A 15,321-nucleotide genomic window follows, 5' to 3' on the forward strand; every position below is an offset into this window, starting at 1 on the left:
AGCACACAGAAACATATTTGCACATGCTTGTGCTAAAGGAAAATGTTTTCAACTGCTGGCCCTGAAATTCAACTTTGTATTTCAAGGCCCATAGAAGAAGGGAACACCCCACTTGGTTTAGCTAGCCCATTACTAGTCTAATTCCGGAGGTGTGTGTTGAGAACCCCTTCTGCTGAAATGAGACGTTTTCAACCAACACTGCTGTTGCAGGTGGGTATGTGGGTCTTTGATTCAAAAATCAAATCAAATCAAGCTTTATTCGGTTGTTGAGAAAACATCCATAAAAGCACAGTATAATACAATTATCAAAATAAGCAGGCGATTAAAATTTTCCTCAATAAACCGAACCTCCAATAGGGAAGTAGTTTAAACTCCAATTTTGCAAGCTTTAACAGTAGGAGGATAGTATAGTTTTAAAAACAAGAAATATCAAAGGCCTATTACAGGGGAAGCAGATTCTAAAACCTCAACAGTCGAAAGGCCATTGTTCATCTCGAAAAAAATGGATCCCATTCTTACTCCAAGTTCTGCCTATGCTTGACAACCAATTTCAAGAAAATTGCTATCGATTTAGCATAAGGTTCAGCATCTAAACACAAAAGGGCGAGAAATGCTGGGCGACACCTACGTAGACCCATAACTTTCTAGATTGGAACGAGCCACTGTTTCCTCATATCTTGGTAACATTTGCAAAATAGAGTTATGTGGATCGTTGACTGGAGGGAACTTTCGTCACAAGGACAAGGCTGAGGAAATTTTTCCCAGGTATTCATCTTGGGGAAAGTAACCAAGTGGTGGAAAATATTTAATCTAAGCCTAGTTAACAGAAAACTTTCATAGCCAGAGAGATTAAAAGTTAAATAGGGCTGAACCATCATCGATGTTTGAATTTGTAGGGAGTGTTGAACAATGGGTTTAGAGACCTCGCTGGATAGTCCAAGATTCAATTTGTGAAAAAAACATAATTATGTCAGTTTAGGTAGAAAATACTTTCACCACCATGAAAACATTTTTGCCTCTTGATTAGTTATGTACAAGTAGCAGCAATTTGAAATTCCTATTACATAAGACATCAGTTGAACCAGAAAAATTTGCTTTCTCATTCATCCTATTGTGTAACATATATTTAAAGTATATATCTCGTGTTTTCACTACAATTCTAAAATAAGTTTATTTATAAACCACATCCCACTTGAAGGTATTCTTCAAAGCTGGCCTCCTGGGTACCCTAGAAGAGATGAGGGATGAAAAGCTGGCAGATCTCATCACCCGAACACAGGCAGCCTGCAGGGGATTCCTCATGAGAATAGAATTCAAGAAGATGATGGAAAGAAGGTATGGCCAGAACTAGTTACTCATAATACATGTACTGACACCCTGGCCCGTACTGATCCCATGTGCTTTTCATTTTTAACGCTGTCTGTACTTCTACTCTGAACAGAGAATCCATAATGACCATCCAGTACAATGTACGGTCCTTCATGAACGTCAAAACCTGGCCATGGATGAAGCTCTACTTTAAGATCAAGCCTCTTCTGCAGAGCGCAGAAACAGAAAAGGAGATGGCAAACATGAAAGAAGAGTTTGAAAAAACAAAGGAAGCACTGGTAAAATCTGAAGCAAGAAAGAAGGAACTGGAGGAGAAAATGGTTGTCCTTCTGCAGGAGAAAAATGATCTTGCATTACAGGTTCAAGCGGTAAGTGAAATCGTATACATATCAAGGACGAACAGTCGACTTTGTGCAAAAGCATAATTAAAGATATTTATTTTTTTATATTTAATATTCCATTAGGAAAGTGAAAACATGGCAGATGCAGAGGAAAGATGTGAAGGTCTCATCAAAAATAAAATCCAACTGGAAGGTAAAGTGAAAGAGCTGACAGAAAGACTTGAAGATGAGGAGGAAAGTAATGCTGAGCTGACAGCCAAGAAGAGGAAACTGGAGGACGAATGCTCTGAGCTGAAGAAAGACATCGATGATCTTGAGCTAACTCTAGCCAAAGTAGAGAAGGAAAAGCATGCCACAGAGAATAAGGTAACTTGGCAATGATCTGTTTAAATGGCCGTTTTAAAAATCAATTGCGGACCTCTGGACAGATGTGGGGACCTCATTCATTGATCCCCTCCTAGTGCACTTTCGTTATTGGGGAGTACATGTACTGATATTTGACAGATGTGCACGCCCAACTATTTGGGGTCTGATACAAAAAAAAGAAGGGCAACACAAATTCTAAGAGTACTGGGTGGAGAACAAGGCCTTTACAAAATATGTGAGCAACTTTCACACCACACTGAATACCATGTTACAGTGAACATGCAACTGACTGAGACCACAGATGTATGCAACTGTTGTACAGTTGGACTCATTTGTTGGCACTGATATATGTGCACTGAAAAGAGAATAATATTAAAAACGTAGTAAAAGTAAATACAAATTGGCATTTAAAAAAAATGAATCAACTAAGTTGAATATGTGAGCTACATCTATATAAGAGTTATCTATCTATATCTATCTAGGTTAAAAACCTCACAGAGGAAATGGCAGCTCTTGATGAAAATATTTCAAAGGTGTCAAAGGAGAAAAAAGCTCTCCAGGAGGCCCATCAGCAGACCCTGGATGACCTGCAGGCCGAGGAAGACAAAGTCAGCTCATTAACAAAGTCCAAAACCAAGCTGGAACAGCAAGTGGATGATGTAAGTGTTCGCAGAGATTGCATACATTATATGTATCAGTTAGCTCTAGCTAGTTCACTAGCTCAATTCAATGGTTTGCTCCAGTGGGTTTACTTTAAAAAACTGTAACACTGTAAATATTAGGACAGAAAAGTTAGCCTGTAGTGATGTGACACATAAAGTCAATATAATCCCAGTTTTCACACGGTATTAGCTAAGAAGGTGAACATGTATTAATGCAACTCAGCATACGCATAAATGAATGTGTTTTTGGATATGTTTCAAGGTAAAATGATTTTCAGAAGTAGAATATTATTTTTTCTATTGTATACAACAACAGTATATATTTTTTGAATGAATAAAAACGAACCACTTGTGTCAGAACTCTATGGAATACATTTTGTTTCAATACACTTAGCTCGAAGGCTCTTTGGAACAAGAGAAGAAACTTCGCATGGACCTGGAGAGGGCCAAGAGGAAGCTTGAAGGTGACCTGAAGCTGTCCCAGGAAACTGTGATGGATCTGGAGAATGATAAACAGCAAAGCGAAGAAAAACTGAAGAAGTAGGAATTTATTAGATCTATTTGCCGAAATATGGTGTAAAGACAGAGGGATGGTGTCTTCACCAGGTTACCATAATATACTTTAGAAGTTATATTTAGGTGTATGTAAAAATGTTAACAAGAAAAACTACAGTTGAGATAATGTATCAGCTGATTTGTTTCTGTGCTTAGTTCTGTTAAAATAGCACATTCACCTCTGAAGGCTAAAAAATTCACAGTTAATGTTAACCTGCTAGAGTAATTACCCTCCACAAAAAAATCTACTAAACATATTTTTTAAACAATAGGAAAGACTTCGATTTAAGCCAACTGCAGGGCAAGATCGAGGATGAACAATCTTTGGGTGCCCAGCTGCAGAAAAAAATCAAGGAACTCCAGGTATTCATTCACGTAACGTGCCATTACAGCAACACATTATGATGAAATCTGACTGTCAACTAATAAAATCATTCTAAACTTATAGGCCCGCATTGAAGAACTCGAGGAGGAAATTGAAGCAGAGCGTGCAGCTCGAGCAAAGGTTGAGAAACAGAGGTCCGATCTCTCCAGGGAACTTGAAGAAATCAGTGAGAGACTGGAAGAAGCTGGTGGAGCCACTTCAGCCCAGATTGAAATGAACAAGAAGCGTGAAGCAGAGTTCCAGAAACTGAGGCGAGATCTGGAAGAGTCCACTCTACAGCATGAAGCTACTGCTGCTGCCCTTCGCAAGAAGCACGCAGACAGTGTTGCAGAACTTGGGGAACAGATCGACAATCTGCAGCGGGTCAAGCAAAAGCTGGAGAAAGAAAAGAGTGAATACAAAATGGAAATCGATGACCTTGCCAGCAACATGGAGAATATTTCCAAGTCTAAGGTAAGATCTTTCTGTAGGAAGCAATCAGTTCTGAAGCTAGTTAACTGTGGACACTCCAAATAATGTCCGTTTTTGTCCACAGGCTAACCTTGAAAAGTTGAGCCGTTTGTTGGAAGACCAACTCAGCGAAGTTAAAACAAAAGATGATGAACATCAGCGCATAATTAATGATCTCACTACCCAGAAGGCACGCTTCCAGACAGAAAATGGTATGAATTTCATGTTTGCAACTTGCTCAAAATCAACACAAATGAAACATCTATAGTGCACACAGTAGAGCATATTTTCAGAATGAGTGCTCAGATTAAACGCCACACTTAAATTCCCATGACAATATAGGGTGTGTGTTTGCACACTCTGATGTACGTTCTATATTTAAAGTTAATTTCTATTTGACACACTAATGTAGTTACTACTTTGTGCAATAAAAGAAACCAAAAAACGCCATAACTTTGAATGGGATTTTGATTGGCCTTCACAAAACTTTTCTCCAGGAAGATATAGCTGCCAGAATCCCCTGGAGGTGCTACACAGACAATTTCACGTTCCTAAAGCTTATTAATGTTTATTCATCAAACATGAAATAATGAGAGATTAAACGACATAACGAATTGTTTCCTTTCAGGTGAACTCTCTCGTCAGCTGGAAGAAAAAGAATCGCTGATCTCTCAGCTGACAAGAGGCAAACAAGCCTTTACTCAGCAGACAGAAGAACTGAAAAGGCAGCTGGAAGAAGAAATAAAGGTATTTTGTTTTCCTTCATTAAATATTGTCTTTATATTTGGTTAGGACCAAGAACAGGCCCCTAGGACTGAGAGTATTACTTCTGATGTCCATGTCTGTAGCGCCACTCGTTCTCCCGATTGTTCAATGGTACTTTTAGAGTAACACGCGGAGGAAGTCAAGATGGACGCTTTCGAACACTAGGCGCGATTCTCAAATGCGTAGTAGAGATCCTCCAGCACGCATGTGCTTAATTGTATGAAAGTTATGTTTAAATGACGTGCATCTAAACTCCTACTGGAAGTGGAACAGTAAGGATCCACAAGGAGTCACCAGGAAAATGCATTGCAAAATTAATTCACATGAACAACGCGGTAACTACATCTAGAAACATCAATTCTACGCTGATCTCTGCCTAACCTACAGACAAATATACATGATGTGTGCTGAAAGCTTGTGCAAGTACACAAATCGATCAGATATGTCAGAACCTGTTTAGGAAGGACCCATTTATCTTAAAATATTGTTTTCTGCATTGTATTGTGGAATGTTTGGTTTAAATAAAATCAACAAAGAAATTTAAACACAAAATATTGTTTTCCAGAAAAAATGAAGCCCAAAGTAAAGTTCACGTGAATATTTTAAAAGCATAATTTACACACAACATCCATATGAGTGCATGTAAAAACCTAAAGGCCATTAACACGCAAATATAAACTTTATTTACATATCGCATTGTTCTGTGCCTTTCTAAATGTGCCCCAAAATCAGCAGTGCAAAAAGGTAATGAATAGAGTTGTCTTTTTACAGGCCAAGAACGCCCTGGCACACGCCTTGCAATCTGCTCGACACGACTGCGATCTGCTCCGTGAACAATATGAGGAGGAGCAGGAAGCCAAGGCTGAGCTCCAGCGGGCAATGTCCAAAGCCAATGGGGAAGTCGCCCAATGGAGGACCAAGTATGAAACCGATGCCATCCAGCGCACAGAGGAACTGGAAGAGGCCAAGTATGTTATGCTAAGCAAGGTGATATATACTGTCATGAAACTGATTCTTCTCATTATTTAATACTCACCTTTATTTACAAAATTACAGGAAGAAGCTGGCCCAGAGGCTGCAGGATGCAGAGGAGCAGGTCGAGGCTGTGAACTCCAAGTGTGCCTCTCTAGAAAAGACTAAGCAGAGACTGCAGTCTGAAGTGGAGGACCTCATGGTTGATGTTGAGAGAGCCAACGGTGCTGCTGCAGCCCTTGACAAGAAACAGAGGAACTTTGATAAGGTAAAACTGTCACAAAAATCCTTTTTAAGCAATCAGTGTTCCTTATAATTGTGATTTTTGAGATAACATGTAAACCATCTTTAACAGGTCCTGGCTGACTGGAAACAGAAATATGAGGAAGCTCAGTCTGAATTAGAGGCTTCTCAGAAGGATGCCCGCTCATTGAGTACCGAGATCTTCAAAATGAAGAACGCTTATGAAGAGGCTTTAGATCATCTTGAAACCTTGAAACGTGAAAACAAAAATCTGCAACGTAAGTTTTTCAACATCTGAGCGAGATGATTTTGGTAGAAGAGCAAACACGTGCCAGTACAAAAAACACGAAATTTAAATGTAGGGAACATGGCTAATTAGGTGGGATTCTAATACCTGCTCCCAAAAGTCTGATTAATTAAAGCAATTAATTTGTGCACTTTAACTATAGGCGGAAAATATACGCAAATACCTGTTGCATAAATAATGCACTTTATATCCATGCCCAAATTAGTGTTGTAGGTTATGTCAGCAAACACATATTTTAAAAATCTGATGCCTTCATTTGTGTACATTTTACATAGAGGAGATCTCAGATCTCACTGAACAGATTGGGGAAACCGGAAAGGCCATCCATGAATTGGAAAAAGCCAAGAAACAGGTTGAACAAGAAAAGAGTGATTTCCATGCAGCTTTGGAGGAGGCGGAGGTAAGTCAAGGATGCATTTCAACAATGGAAAATGTATTCAACTGAGGAAATGTTCTGGATAGCTTTAAAACGTTTATGACACTATTCTTCTGTTATAAAAAGGGATCACTGGAACACGAAGAGGCCAAGATCCTGCGCATCCAGCTTGAGCTCAACCAGGTCAAGTCCGAGGTCGACAGGAAGATTGCAGAGAAAGATGAGGAGATTGAACAGCTGAAGAGAAACAACCAGAGAGCTGTGGATTCTCTGCAGGGTACATTAGACTCTGAGATCAGAAGCAGGAATGATGCACTGAGGCTGAAGAAGAAAATGGAAGGAGATCTGAATGAAATAGAGATTCAGCTCAGCCATGCCAACCGCCAGGCTGCAGAAGCACAGAAGCAACTTAGGAATGTACAAGCTCAACTGAAGGTACTTTTTTCTGCAAAGGTGAAACTGCTATTTTATGTACGCTTCATCATGATCTTAAAATTAACTGTATTATCCATATAGGATGCTCAACTTCATCTTGATGATGCTACTAGAGGACAGGATGACCTGAAGGAACAGGTGGCTGTCACTGAACGCAGAAACAACCTGCAGCAGGCGGAAATTGAAGAAATGAGGGCTGCACTGGAACAGACAGAAAGATCTCGTAAAGTTGCTGAACAGGAACTTCTTGATTCTAGTGAGCGTTTGCAGCTTCTGCATTCACAGGTATTCTCTCTCAGCAAATCAACCATAATAGCCCAATACAGATAGTGGTGTACTTTATGGATTACTGAGCCAGTTAAGTAATTCTTCTTTCATTCTTCTTTATTTTTAGAATACAAGTCTCATTAATACCAAGAAGAAACTTGAGAGTGACAACACCCAGCTCCAGAATGAAGTAGAGGAAGCCATTCAGGAAGCCAGAAATGCTGAAGAAAAAGCCAAGAAAGCCATCACTGATGTACAGTCTTTGTTCAGTAGCTCGATAATAGTCAATTTTCATAAGTCACACGGACAGGAATTGCACAAACACTTTACCGAAAAATGTATGCTGCTGTCACAACATATCTATTACCTTTCACTTTTTATTACATTCAAGAAAATGGTACAAGACAGTGAACTCAACACACTGAGATACATCTCTGGTGCATCCAAGAGACACACAGAATATTAATAACAGAAAGAAACCACCCTTTGTTTTGTTTTGTGTTGGGCTTTGGAAAAGATGGGTGAAACATTGGCTGACTGGGAAATGAGTCCAGTTCAAACTGGCATTCCAATAGATCTTCTGAGAACTCAGAATATTATTTGACTTTCAGAAGCACTAGTCATTTGCCAGATGTGCCGGATCGGTGCTCATTGTTACTGCTTGTGCAACCAGATAGAAATGGTACTCAACCTCAGTGCAAAAGGTATTAGCCCATGGCACATGTGGTCAACCAAAGCAGAAGTGTGAGGCACGGCACACTAAGTCAGGAACCTGTTCCCAAGAATTGTGCTTCCGTTACATTGCCTCTCCTGCTTACTTAGGTGTATTCACCAGAGCAGTCTAGTGTCCCAGAAGGCACAATGTTGGTGTCTCAGAATGCAGGCGGCTGAGAGTTCCTCTCACACAAACACGGTACAACAACATATTTTTCACTTTAGCATCATTCCATAGCAGTCGGATTGAGGACAGGGAAATGGTTCAAGCAAGACCGCCTACTACTGGCCATCTCTGTGTCACAAACCTTTACATGACTGTAGAAACTAGTCACCTTATTCAAGGTCATAGCCAAATGTAACTGATGTAATTTATTAGAATGTGTTTACAAGGAAAATACCAATGACAAGCTGCATTCTTATACTTTCATGTAGGCTGCTTTGATGGCTGAGGAGCTCAAAAAGGAGCAAGACACAAGTGCCCATCTTGAGAGAATGAAGAAGAACCTGGAGCAGACCGTGAAGGACCTTCAGCATCGCCTGGACGAGGCCGAGCAGCTCGCGATGAAAGGGGGGAAGAAGCAGCTCCAAAAACTGGAGAGCAGAGTGAGTTACAGTCCAGAGCTTATATTGTCAGGGTTTGGAGACAGGGGTGAGTGATGGAATTATATATATGCATCAAATCCCCACTCAGGTTCATGAACTCGAGAACGAACTGGAAGCAGAACAGAAACGAGGAGTAGAAGCCATTAAGGGTGTACGGAAGTACGAGAGAAGAGTTAAGGAACTGTCATACCAGGTATGTGTCTAATTTCATCTAAAAGGAAATGAATCAATAAAAAAAGCACAAGCAGAACCATTTCTACTGATTACCTTTTAATTCTAACACATCTGACATTAGGAATACAAAGAGAATATAACTGTTATAAGATCATAGAATATAAACAGAGAACTATCAAAGTATCAATCAGTCACAATAGATGGGTTTCACAGTTGATGCTGCCCTCACATTCAGCCGACATATTAAAACGTTAGCTACAGCAGTGAATTTTCAGCAGCATATGCTGAAGAAAAACAAGGCACTCAATTCCATCCAAGTCTCTAAGGACAGTGAAGCCAGCACTTGTCATATCCAGAGTAGACTGTGGAAATGTCAAACTAGCTGGTATTCCCCAATCACACATGGCCCAATCAAAGCTATCTCACACATGGTAGCCATGGAGTCAGATTGGTACATAATGCAAAAAGACTTTCTCGCACCATTCCCAGCTCTATGATCACCACTGGCTAACTATACAAACAAGGATATGCTTCAAGTTTAGAATCCTTGTCCATACAGACATGCATATTAAAAGTATGCCTTGTCCTGAAAAGCTACTGACCACATTAAGAAGGTCTAAAGGTCTGAGAAGCAATAGCTCTGCTGCACAAATTTAAATATTCTGTAGCAAGACACGCCATCTCAAGGGCCGCAGTTGCTGCATTGTAGTCTATAAGCATTGGCCTCAGAAATCTCAGACCTTACCTAGTATCTGTTAAAACAATTTGTAACCCAATATCAACCCTACCCAAATGATGTCTTCCTCTCAAAAGGCTAAATTGACATGGTTATCTACCCGCTAATCTGTATTATTATCCTCCGAAGAAGCTTTCACCCTAATTATCTACTGTTAGCTCCCATTCAGGGGAGGAGCACAGGGCAGACTACGGGCCTCAACAGTGGGAGCTGAGGTCATCTGTCTCTGGTGTCCTGGAAACCGTCACTGGCTTCTCATGGAGGTTGTGTGGAGCACAAGAGTTCAGACCAATAGTCACAATAATTTCATATCCAGCCAAAAGATAGTACTTTAATATTACAGAAATACGTAATACTACATCATTCAATGGTTACGGCATACAGGGTTGTACTAAGCTGTCTTTTAACAGTGAGGTGCTACACTCTCCTCAGCCATACCGGTAATCATTCACCCTCCCATTATGGTCAAAATCCCATTATTACCATCCTTAACCCAGTATGGGCTCAGGCAAGATAGCTCAAAAGGTCTCATCTTGATACAGCTCACTCGTGAATTGTGCTGCGAAACTGGGGGCCCCTTTACTGCACAAGTCACTGCTGGATCATTCTCTTAGGTCGTCAGTTTCCTCTGGGGTTGCCAACATTGGGACTATGCTGGGCTTCTCCTCCAGAACATTCTCTCCTACTGCAGGGTCAGGCACACTCCTTCCCTCTCTCAATAGGCAGGCAGACTTATAGGCTCTTTATGCAGACCCTAACCAAATTGTTGACTTCACTGGATATCCTTCCATCTCTGGTAGAGTGCTGTCAGACAGACACCAGTTCTGGTTGCACAGCAGCTCTTCAAGTACTTTGTGGAGCATGCCCTTATTTGGTCAAGAAGTACTTGGGACTAGAACAAAGTGGGGCGGTTTGGATCCAACTTTTATAAACATTTTCGAGACAAGGGATGTGGATGCTGAGTCTGAGGTTTCAGATGCAGATGGGGTTGGACATCTTTCAAAAGACAATTTCAGGCTGCCTTTGTGCAAAGTGATATCTCTAACAGATGCAGTAATGGGGCTGTCTACAAGCAGGAATGGCCACAACATGAACACAATTAAGTATGAGTTCTCTGCAGATGGCTGTCACCAGCCTTCATGGAGCAGTAATCAGAGACAGGCTAAAGGACAGGCCCTGTCTGGAAACTTCCTGAACTTGAACAGAAACTGCAGTCCCACCCCTCACCAGTGCCATTTTCCAAATGGTCTTGCTCAGAAAAAACTAACCAACAGTCCTTTGCTAACAAGGCCTCAATAGAATTCCTAAACAAAGCCCTGTCCCCATCCTCCTCACTTCAGTGTCTTGGTATCCTCCCTCCAGCCACATCAGTGCAGGCAATACTCTTGCATTGTATGGAGGAAGCTGTCCTCATCTCCAACCTTATGCCATGCTAAACAAGGGAAATCTAGAATGGCTCCCACTGGCTCCAATACTCAGACTCTCACAATGCATAGAGTCCTACTACCTCACACTACGCAAACACACAAACACTGGACATACACATGGGATATAGGCATAAGCTTCAGGATTTTACACCATAGCAGAATTTTACACGAGTCGGGTTAGACTGCTCTCATGAAGATGCGTGAAAAATGTTTGGTCACCTTAAGGATCCAAAACATGTTATGCCGCATCCACCCCTTAAATTGATACTGCAGATTATTCACAGTAGTCCACTTCCTACTATGAGGGCACATATGTGGTGTGTGTGTGTGTGTGTGTGTGTGTGTGTGTTTGAGGACCGGTCCTGAACCTCACACTGTCAGCGGTAGGTCTAAGCTTCTATGCACACACTACACTAGTGTGACGCCAGGGCCAAAGTAAATGTCAAGATACCATTTCACTTGCAGTCAAGCACTCAGAACAGGGGCACATGCCCGTTCACCATGCAGGGGATTCCTGTTCCAACATTCATGAATGAATTCCTGAGTCATAAATAATCCATTATCCTCCCTCCCTTATTTCAGTGACCCTTGTTCCCTCATAGTAATGGGTATATGTAGAGTGTCTGTACATTGTTCTTGTTCTTGGTTGCCCTATATAAAAATGCTGAATTTAAAAAACACATTTGCTCTTTTTACTCTGTATTTTCCACTAGTCTGAGGAAGATAAGAAAAACGTCTTGAGACTTCAGGACCTGGCAGACAAACTGCAGTTGAAGGTCAAAGCCTACAAGAGGCAGGCAGAGGAATCTGTAAGTTTTATTTATGTTTCTTACAAAAGCATATTTCTTTTGTGAGTAAAAAAAAGTTTGTGGAGTAAATGGTGAAAGTATGCAACCAATGTACAAATTTCACATGGGACGAATTTTTCTTGTGAAACATTATTCTACTCAGAATCCCACTTCATCTTTAAAATATGTCATCTGTACTATTAAAAAATAGGACATTATTTTCATATCATGGAACTGTTTAATGAAGCAATACTCAAAATAACTTTAGAAACAAGACAAACGGCAGTGCACATTTTGTATTAAGTATTGCTCAGTGAAGAAAAATGACCAGGCAAAAAGGAACAGTGTCCAGAACTCCTGAATTGATGTTGATTTTAATCCCTCTTATGTGGAGATGCCATCTGGCTGATAGGTTTTTTTAGGTGTCTTTTAAATTTTTTAGAAAATGGTCTCTGGCAGTAGCAGAGGAGTTTGGTCCTTTTTCTGAAATAATTTGTCAAATAAGAACTACAGGTGGTTAGGAAATTACCATTGACAGTAATGTATTTACTGCTACATGATTTTTATCTGCACTGGATTCATTATTCGACTGCGCCAAGCAGTCCGCTATACAGGCGAATATATTTGTTGTGAAACGTCCATAACTCTGCAGTATTTATTGGCTGTGCATGCTGGAATGACTAAGATGATTGGGACGTCCAATTTGTAATTCAAACCAATCGTGAAACTATGAAATTGGATACCATGCTCTTCTGATTTTGATCACCAAACTGACTATAGAGAACAAATAAAGGTTGTTTGGCCACTGTATTTAGGACAAACAATTCTGTGTTGTTTTTTTACATTTAGGAGGAACAAGTCAATGCACATCTGACCCGATTCAGGAAGGTGCAACATGAGCTTGAAGAAGCTGAAGAAAGAGCCGATATTGCTGAATCCCAAGTGAATAAACTGAGGACCAAAAGTCGTGATGTTGGAAGCAAGGTGAAATAAATCAAGCAGACATAATATTTGGGTCACTTCATTTGGTGACGTGATAATGCATTTTCCCCCAAAAGCATCTGATTTTAACTAAACTTTATAGCTTTAGGCTAGCTTCTGTTACCCAAACAAAGTCTCACTTTACAGTCTCACAAGAGGGTTTTATTAAGTTTAGAAGGGGAACCGCCAGGATAGAGTGTGACTAATGAGATTCATCAACTGTGCAGAGAGCACAAATTATTTCTGCCACAAGAGTATCCATGAATAGTATAGTCTGTTCCCTATCTTTATCCAATGGTACAATGAGTGCATGCCCATATCCCTCAAGTGTTAGTGCCAGGCTACTAAAACCTCTTCTTTGGAGCAGCCCCCCTCCTTGTGAAGTTTGCTTCCTGTTGACCGCAAATGTGTGAAGGATCTGTTCCAATTTTACAATGGACTAAAAACTCATCTGTTTATAATCTATCTCGACTAATCAACTAACTCTACGCCAAGTTTCCTCCGTTTACCTCTAAGATACTTCCCCACTTATCCTCTCCCCACCTTGTCTTCTGGTCACAGGCGATTTCTTCTTTTATGACAGACACCATTCTTGCCTCAGTATCTTCTTTGTTCTACCCCCACTATATCGTTACTTGATTTACATTCCCCACAATCCTCTCATGTCCATTTTCACTTCTTCCTTGTATACTTATCCTCTCTTTTTCCACACACTAGTTCCTGTGCTGCATCTCACCTCTTCTTTAGCAAAAACCATCACATTCTGTTTACTTCACCAATCATCCTCTAATCTCGTGTCTTGAAAGAAAGTTATTTGTGATATATATAGCTGTCAACTGAAGTTACCTCGTGTTTAATTGAAGGGGTTGCCTACTGTCTCTTCATTTGTTTGGCACTGACAAACTGTGTTGGTAGAGTAACACGCTTTAAAACAAAACGAGAAATAAGAAATAAATCAAGAAATAATGGCCATTTTGCTCTACACTGACATGATGAAAAGACAGTCCATGCACAATATCGCACTATAACTATGCTAGGTGTTCGCTTCGAGGAACAACCGGTATGATTTTCAACAGCTCCTTGTTTATACTTTGCAAAGTCATTTTCGGATTTTTGTACAATATCACTGTGATGGTGTCACCTTACTCTTTGTATTTCAACAAACTCTTTCTTTTCTTTAGAAGGCTGAAAGCGAAGAATGAACAAGTATCTTGTCAACGGGAAGAAACCGAAATTTGCAAAATGTGAACTGAAGGATTCTTTGGCACAGTTTGTCTCTTATAAGCAATAAAAAATATTTTGTTTACATTTTTCATCTCATATTTCTCTGTTATCCTCACAGTAAGCACACAAAATTAATTTGCCAGCAAAGTTCTCCTCATTGAGAAATGATAAAAGGAGTATGAGTGGGAGATGGGGTGGGTTTATTTACATCTGAAATTATGAAAAAGCTTAAAAATTCTAATGGTAATGATTGTCTTCAGAGATAACGTTGAATCTAGTTAGCAATCTCGGCAGTCATATGAAAACCCTGGGTTTAAACAAGAAGCCCATTTTAGAGCCTAATGTGTATCTTTCATCTGCCTCCAATGGATGGAGTGTTCACCTTTCTCACAGAAAACACTGGCCATTTCTTTCGTTTTTGAAATTCAGAAATAGCAGGTCCCTGAAATATTTAAACAAAAGATGGCAAGTCTGCATCCATTTAGTTGAACTGTTATTCAGGTATCACTGAAGTGACTGTAGAATATATTTTAAATTGTTTCTAATTTCCATTGTTATTTTAGTTATATACCAAAAAGAGGAAAAAATACCGTCTTTGGCTGCTTTTCATAATTTATTTACTGACCTTGACATAAAAATACTGGTCATGCCGATAATATATAATAAATTGGTGAGGTAGCAACTTTACTGGTGGGAATAGGTGGCAACATTACAGGTGGGAAGAGACTGCCCTGTAGATCAGACATGTTTGGATTAATTTGCAGATTGTGTGGTAAATTAACTCACCACCAGCCTGTATGTTTGCGATATTTAGTAAAAGGTTATTGTGCACAAATATTTCCAGGGGCAAAACTAGGATCACATTTTAGCTAAAAATGTCATGTCACCCTCTGCCCTGGTCAGACCACTAATTTACAGAATTTGAGTAGCCTGTGATTTCGATGAATTTGTCTTCAGCAGCTGGGGATCCCATTTTCACCTTCTGCTTATGTTGTAAGATTTTATCAACTTTTACTTAGGAAGGAACAGTTATGTCTTTACTTGGTTCCTTTTGATTCTCTCACATATCTCCAAAACTGCAATAAACTAATGAATCATATATTCAGACCCAATGATGTACACTTTTATGAGGTCCAAATAAAATCACTGATAAAAACCAATAGAGAGGCTATGTGGTGGAAGCACCCATTATTTAAGAACAATCCACTCTATAAATCA

At 40.0% G+C, this 15,321-nt stretch overlaps 1 protein-coding gene across 2 annotated transcripts in view; it reads left to right on the top strand.

Moving 5' to 3' along the window:
* The window catches only part of LOC146797047 (myosin-1B-like), a 46,198-nt gene extending 32,011 nt beyond the window's left edge, over positions 1 to 14,187 (top strand). For both annotated transcript variants that reach the window (XM_085629654.1, XM_085629653.1), the window contains 21 exons: positions 1,199 to 1,335; positions 1,442 to 1,697; positions 1,794 to 2,036; positions 2,519 to 2,695; positions 3,093 to 3,238; positions 3,526 to 3,616; positions 3,702 to 4,091; positions 4,174 to 4,300; positions 4,717 to 4,835; positions 5,625 to 5,821; positions 5,910 to 6,093; positions 6,181 to 6,346; positions 6,651 to 6,775; positions 6,878 to 7,186; positions 7,268 to 7,471; positions 7,581 to 7,706; positions 8,603 to 8,773; positions 8,862 to 8,966; positions 11,824 to 11,919; positions 12,748 to 12,882; positions 14,061 to 14,187. In XM_085629654.1, coding sequence (XP_085485780.1) covers positions 1,199 to 1,335; positions 1,442 to 1,697; positions 1,794 to 2,036; positions 2,519 to 2,695; positions 3,093 to 3,238; positions 3,526 to 3,616; positions 3,702 to 4,091; positions 4,174 to 4,300; positions 4,717 to 4,835; positions 5,625 to 5,821; positions 5,910 to 6,093; positions 6,181 to 6,346; positions 6,651 to 6,775; positions 6,878 to 7,186; positions 7,268 to 7,471; positions 7,581 to 7,706; positions 8,603 to 8,773; positions 8,862 to 8,966; positions 11,824 to 11,919; positions 12,748 to 12,882; positions 14,061 to 14,081 — 3,525 coding nt within the window. In that variant the 3' untranslated portion in view covers positions 14,082 to 14,187. The remainder of the gene's footprint in view (positions 1 to 1,198; positions 1,336 to 1,441; positions 1,698 to 1,793; positions 2,037 to 2,518; positions 2,696 to 3,092; positions 3,239 to 3,525; positions 3,617 to 3,701; positions 4,092 to 4,173; positions 4,301 to 4,716; positions 4,836 to 5,624; positions 5,822 to 5,909; positions 6,094 to 6,180; positions 6,347 to 6,650; positions 6,776 to 6,877; positions 7,187 to 7,267; positions 7,472 to 7,580; positions 7,707 to 8,602; positions 8,774 to 8,861; positions 8,967 to 11,823; positions 11,920 to 12,747; positions 12,883 to 14,060) is intronic.
* Positions 14,188 to 15,321: the final 1,134 nt, after the last annotated feature.

Source organism: Triturus cristatus, chromosome 10 (assembly GCF_964204655.1).
Source record: "Triturus cristatus chromosome 10, aTriCri1.1, whole genome shotgun sequence".
Taxonomy (NCBI): Eukaryota; Metazoa; Chordata; class Amphibia; order Caudata; family Salamandridae; genus Triturus; species Triturus cristatus.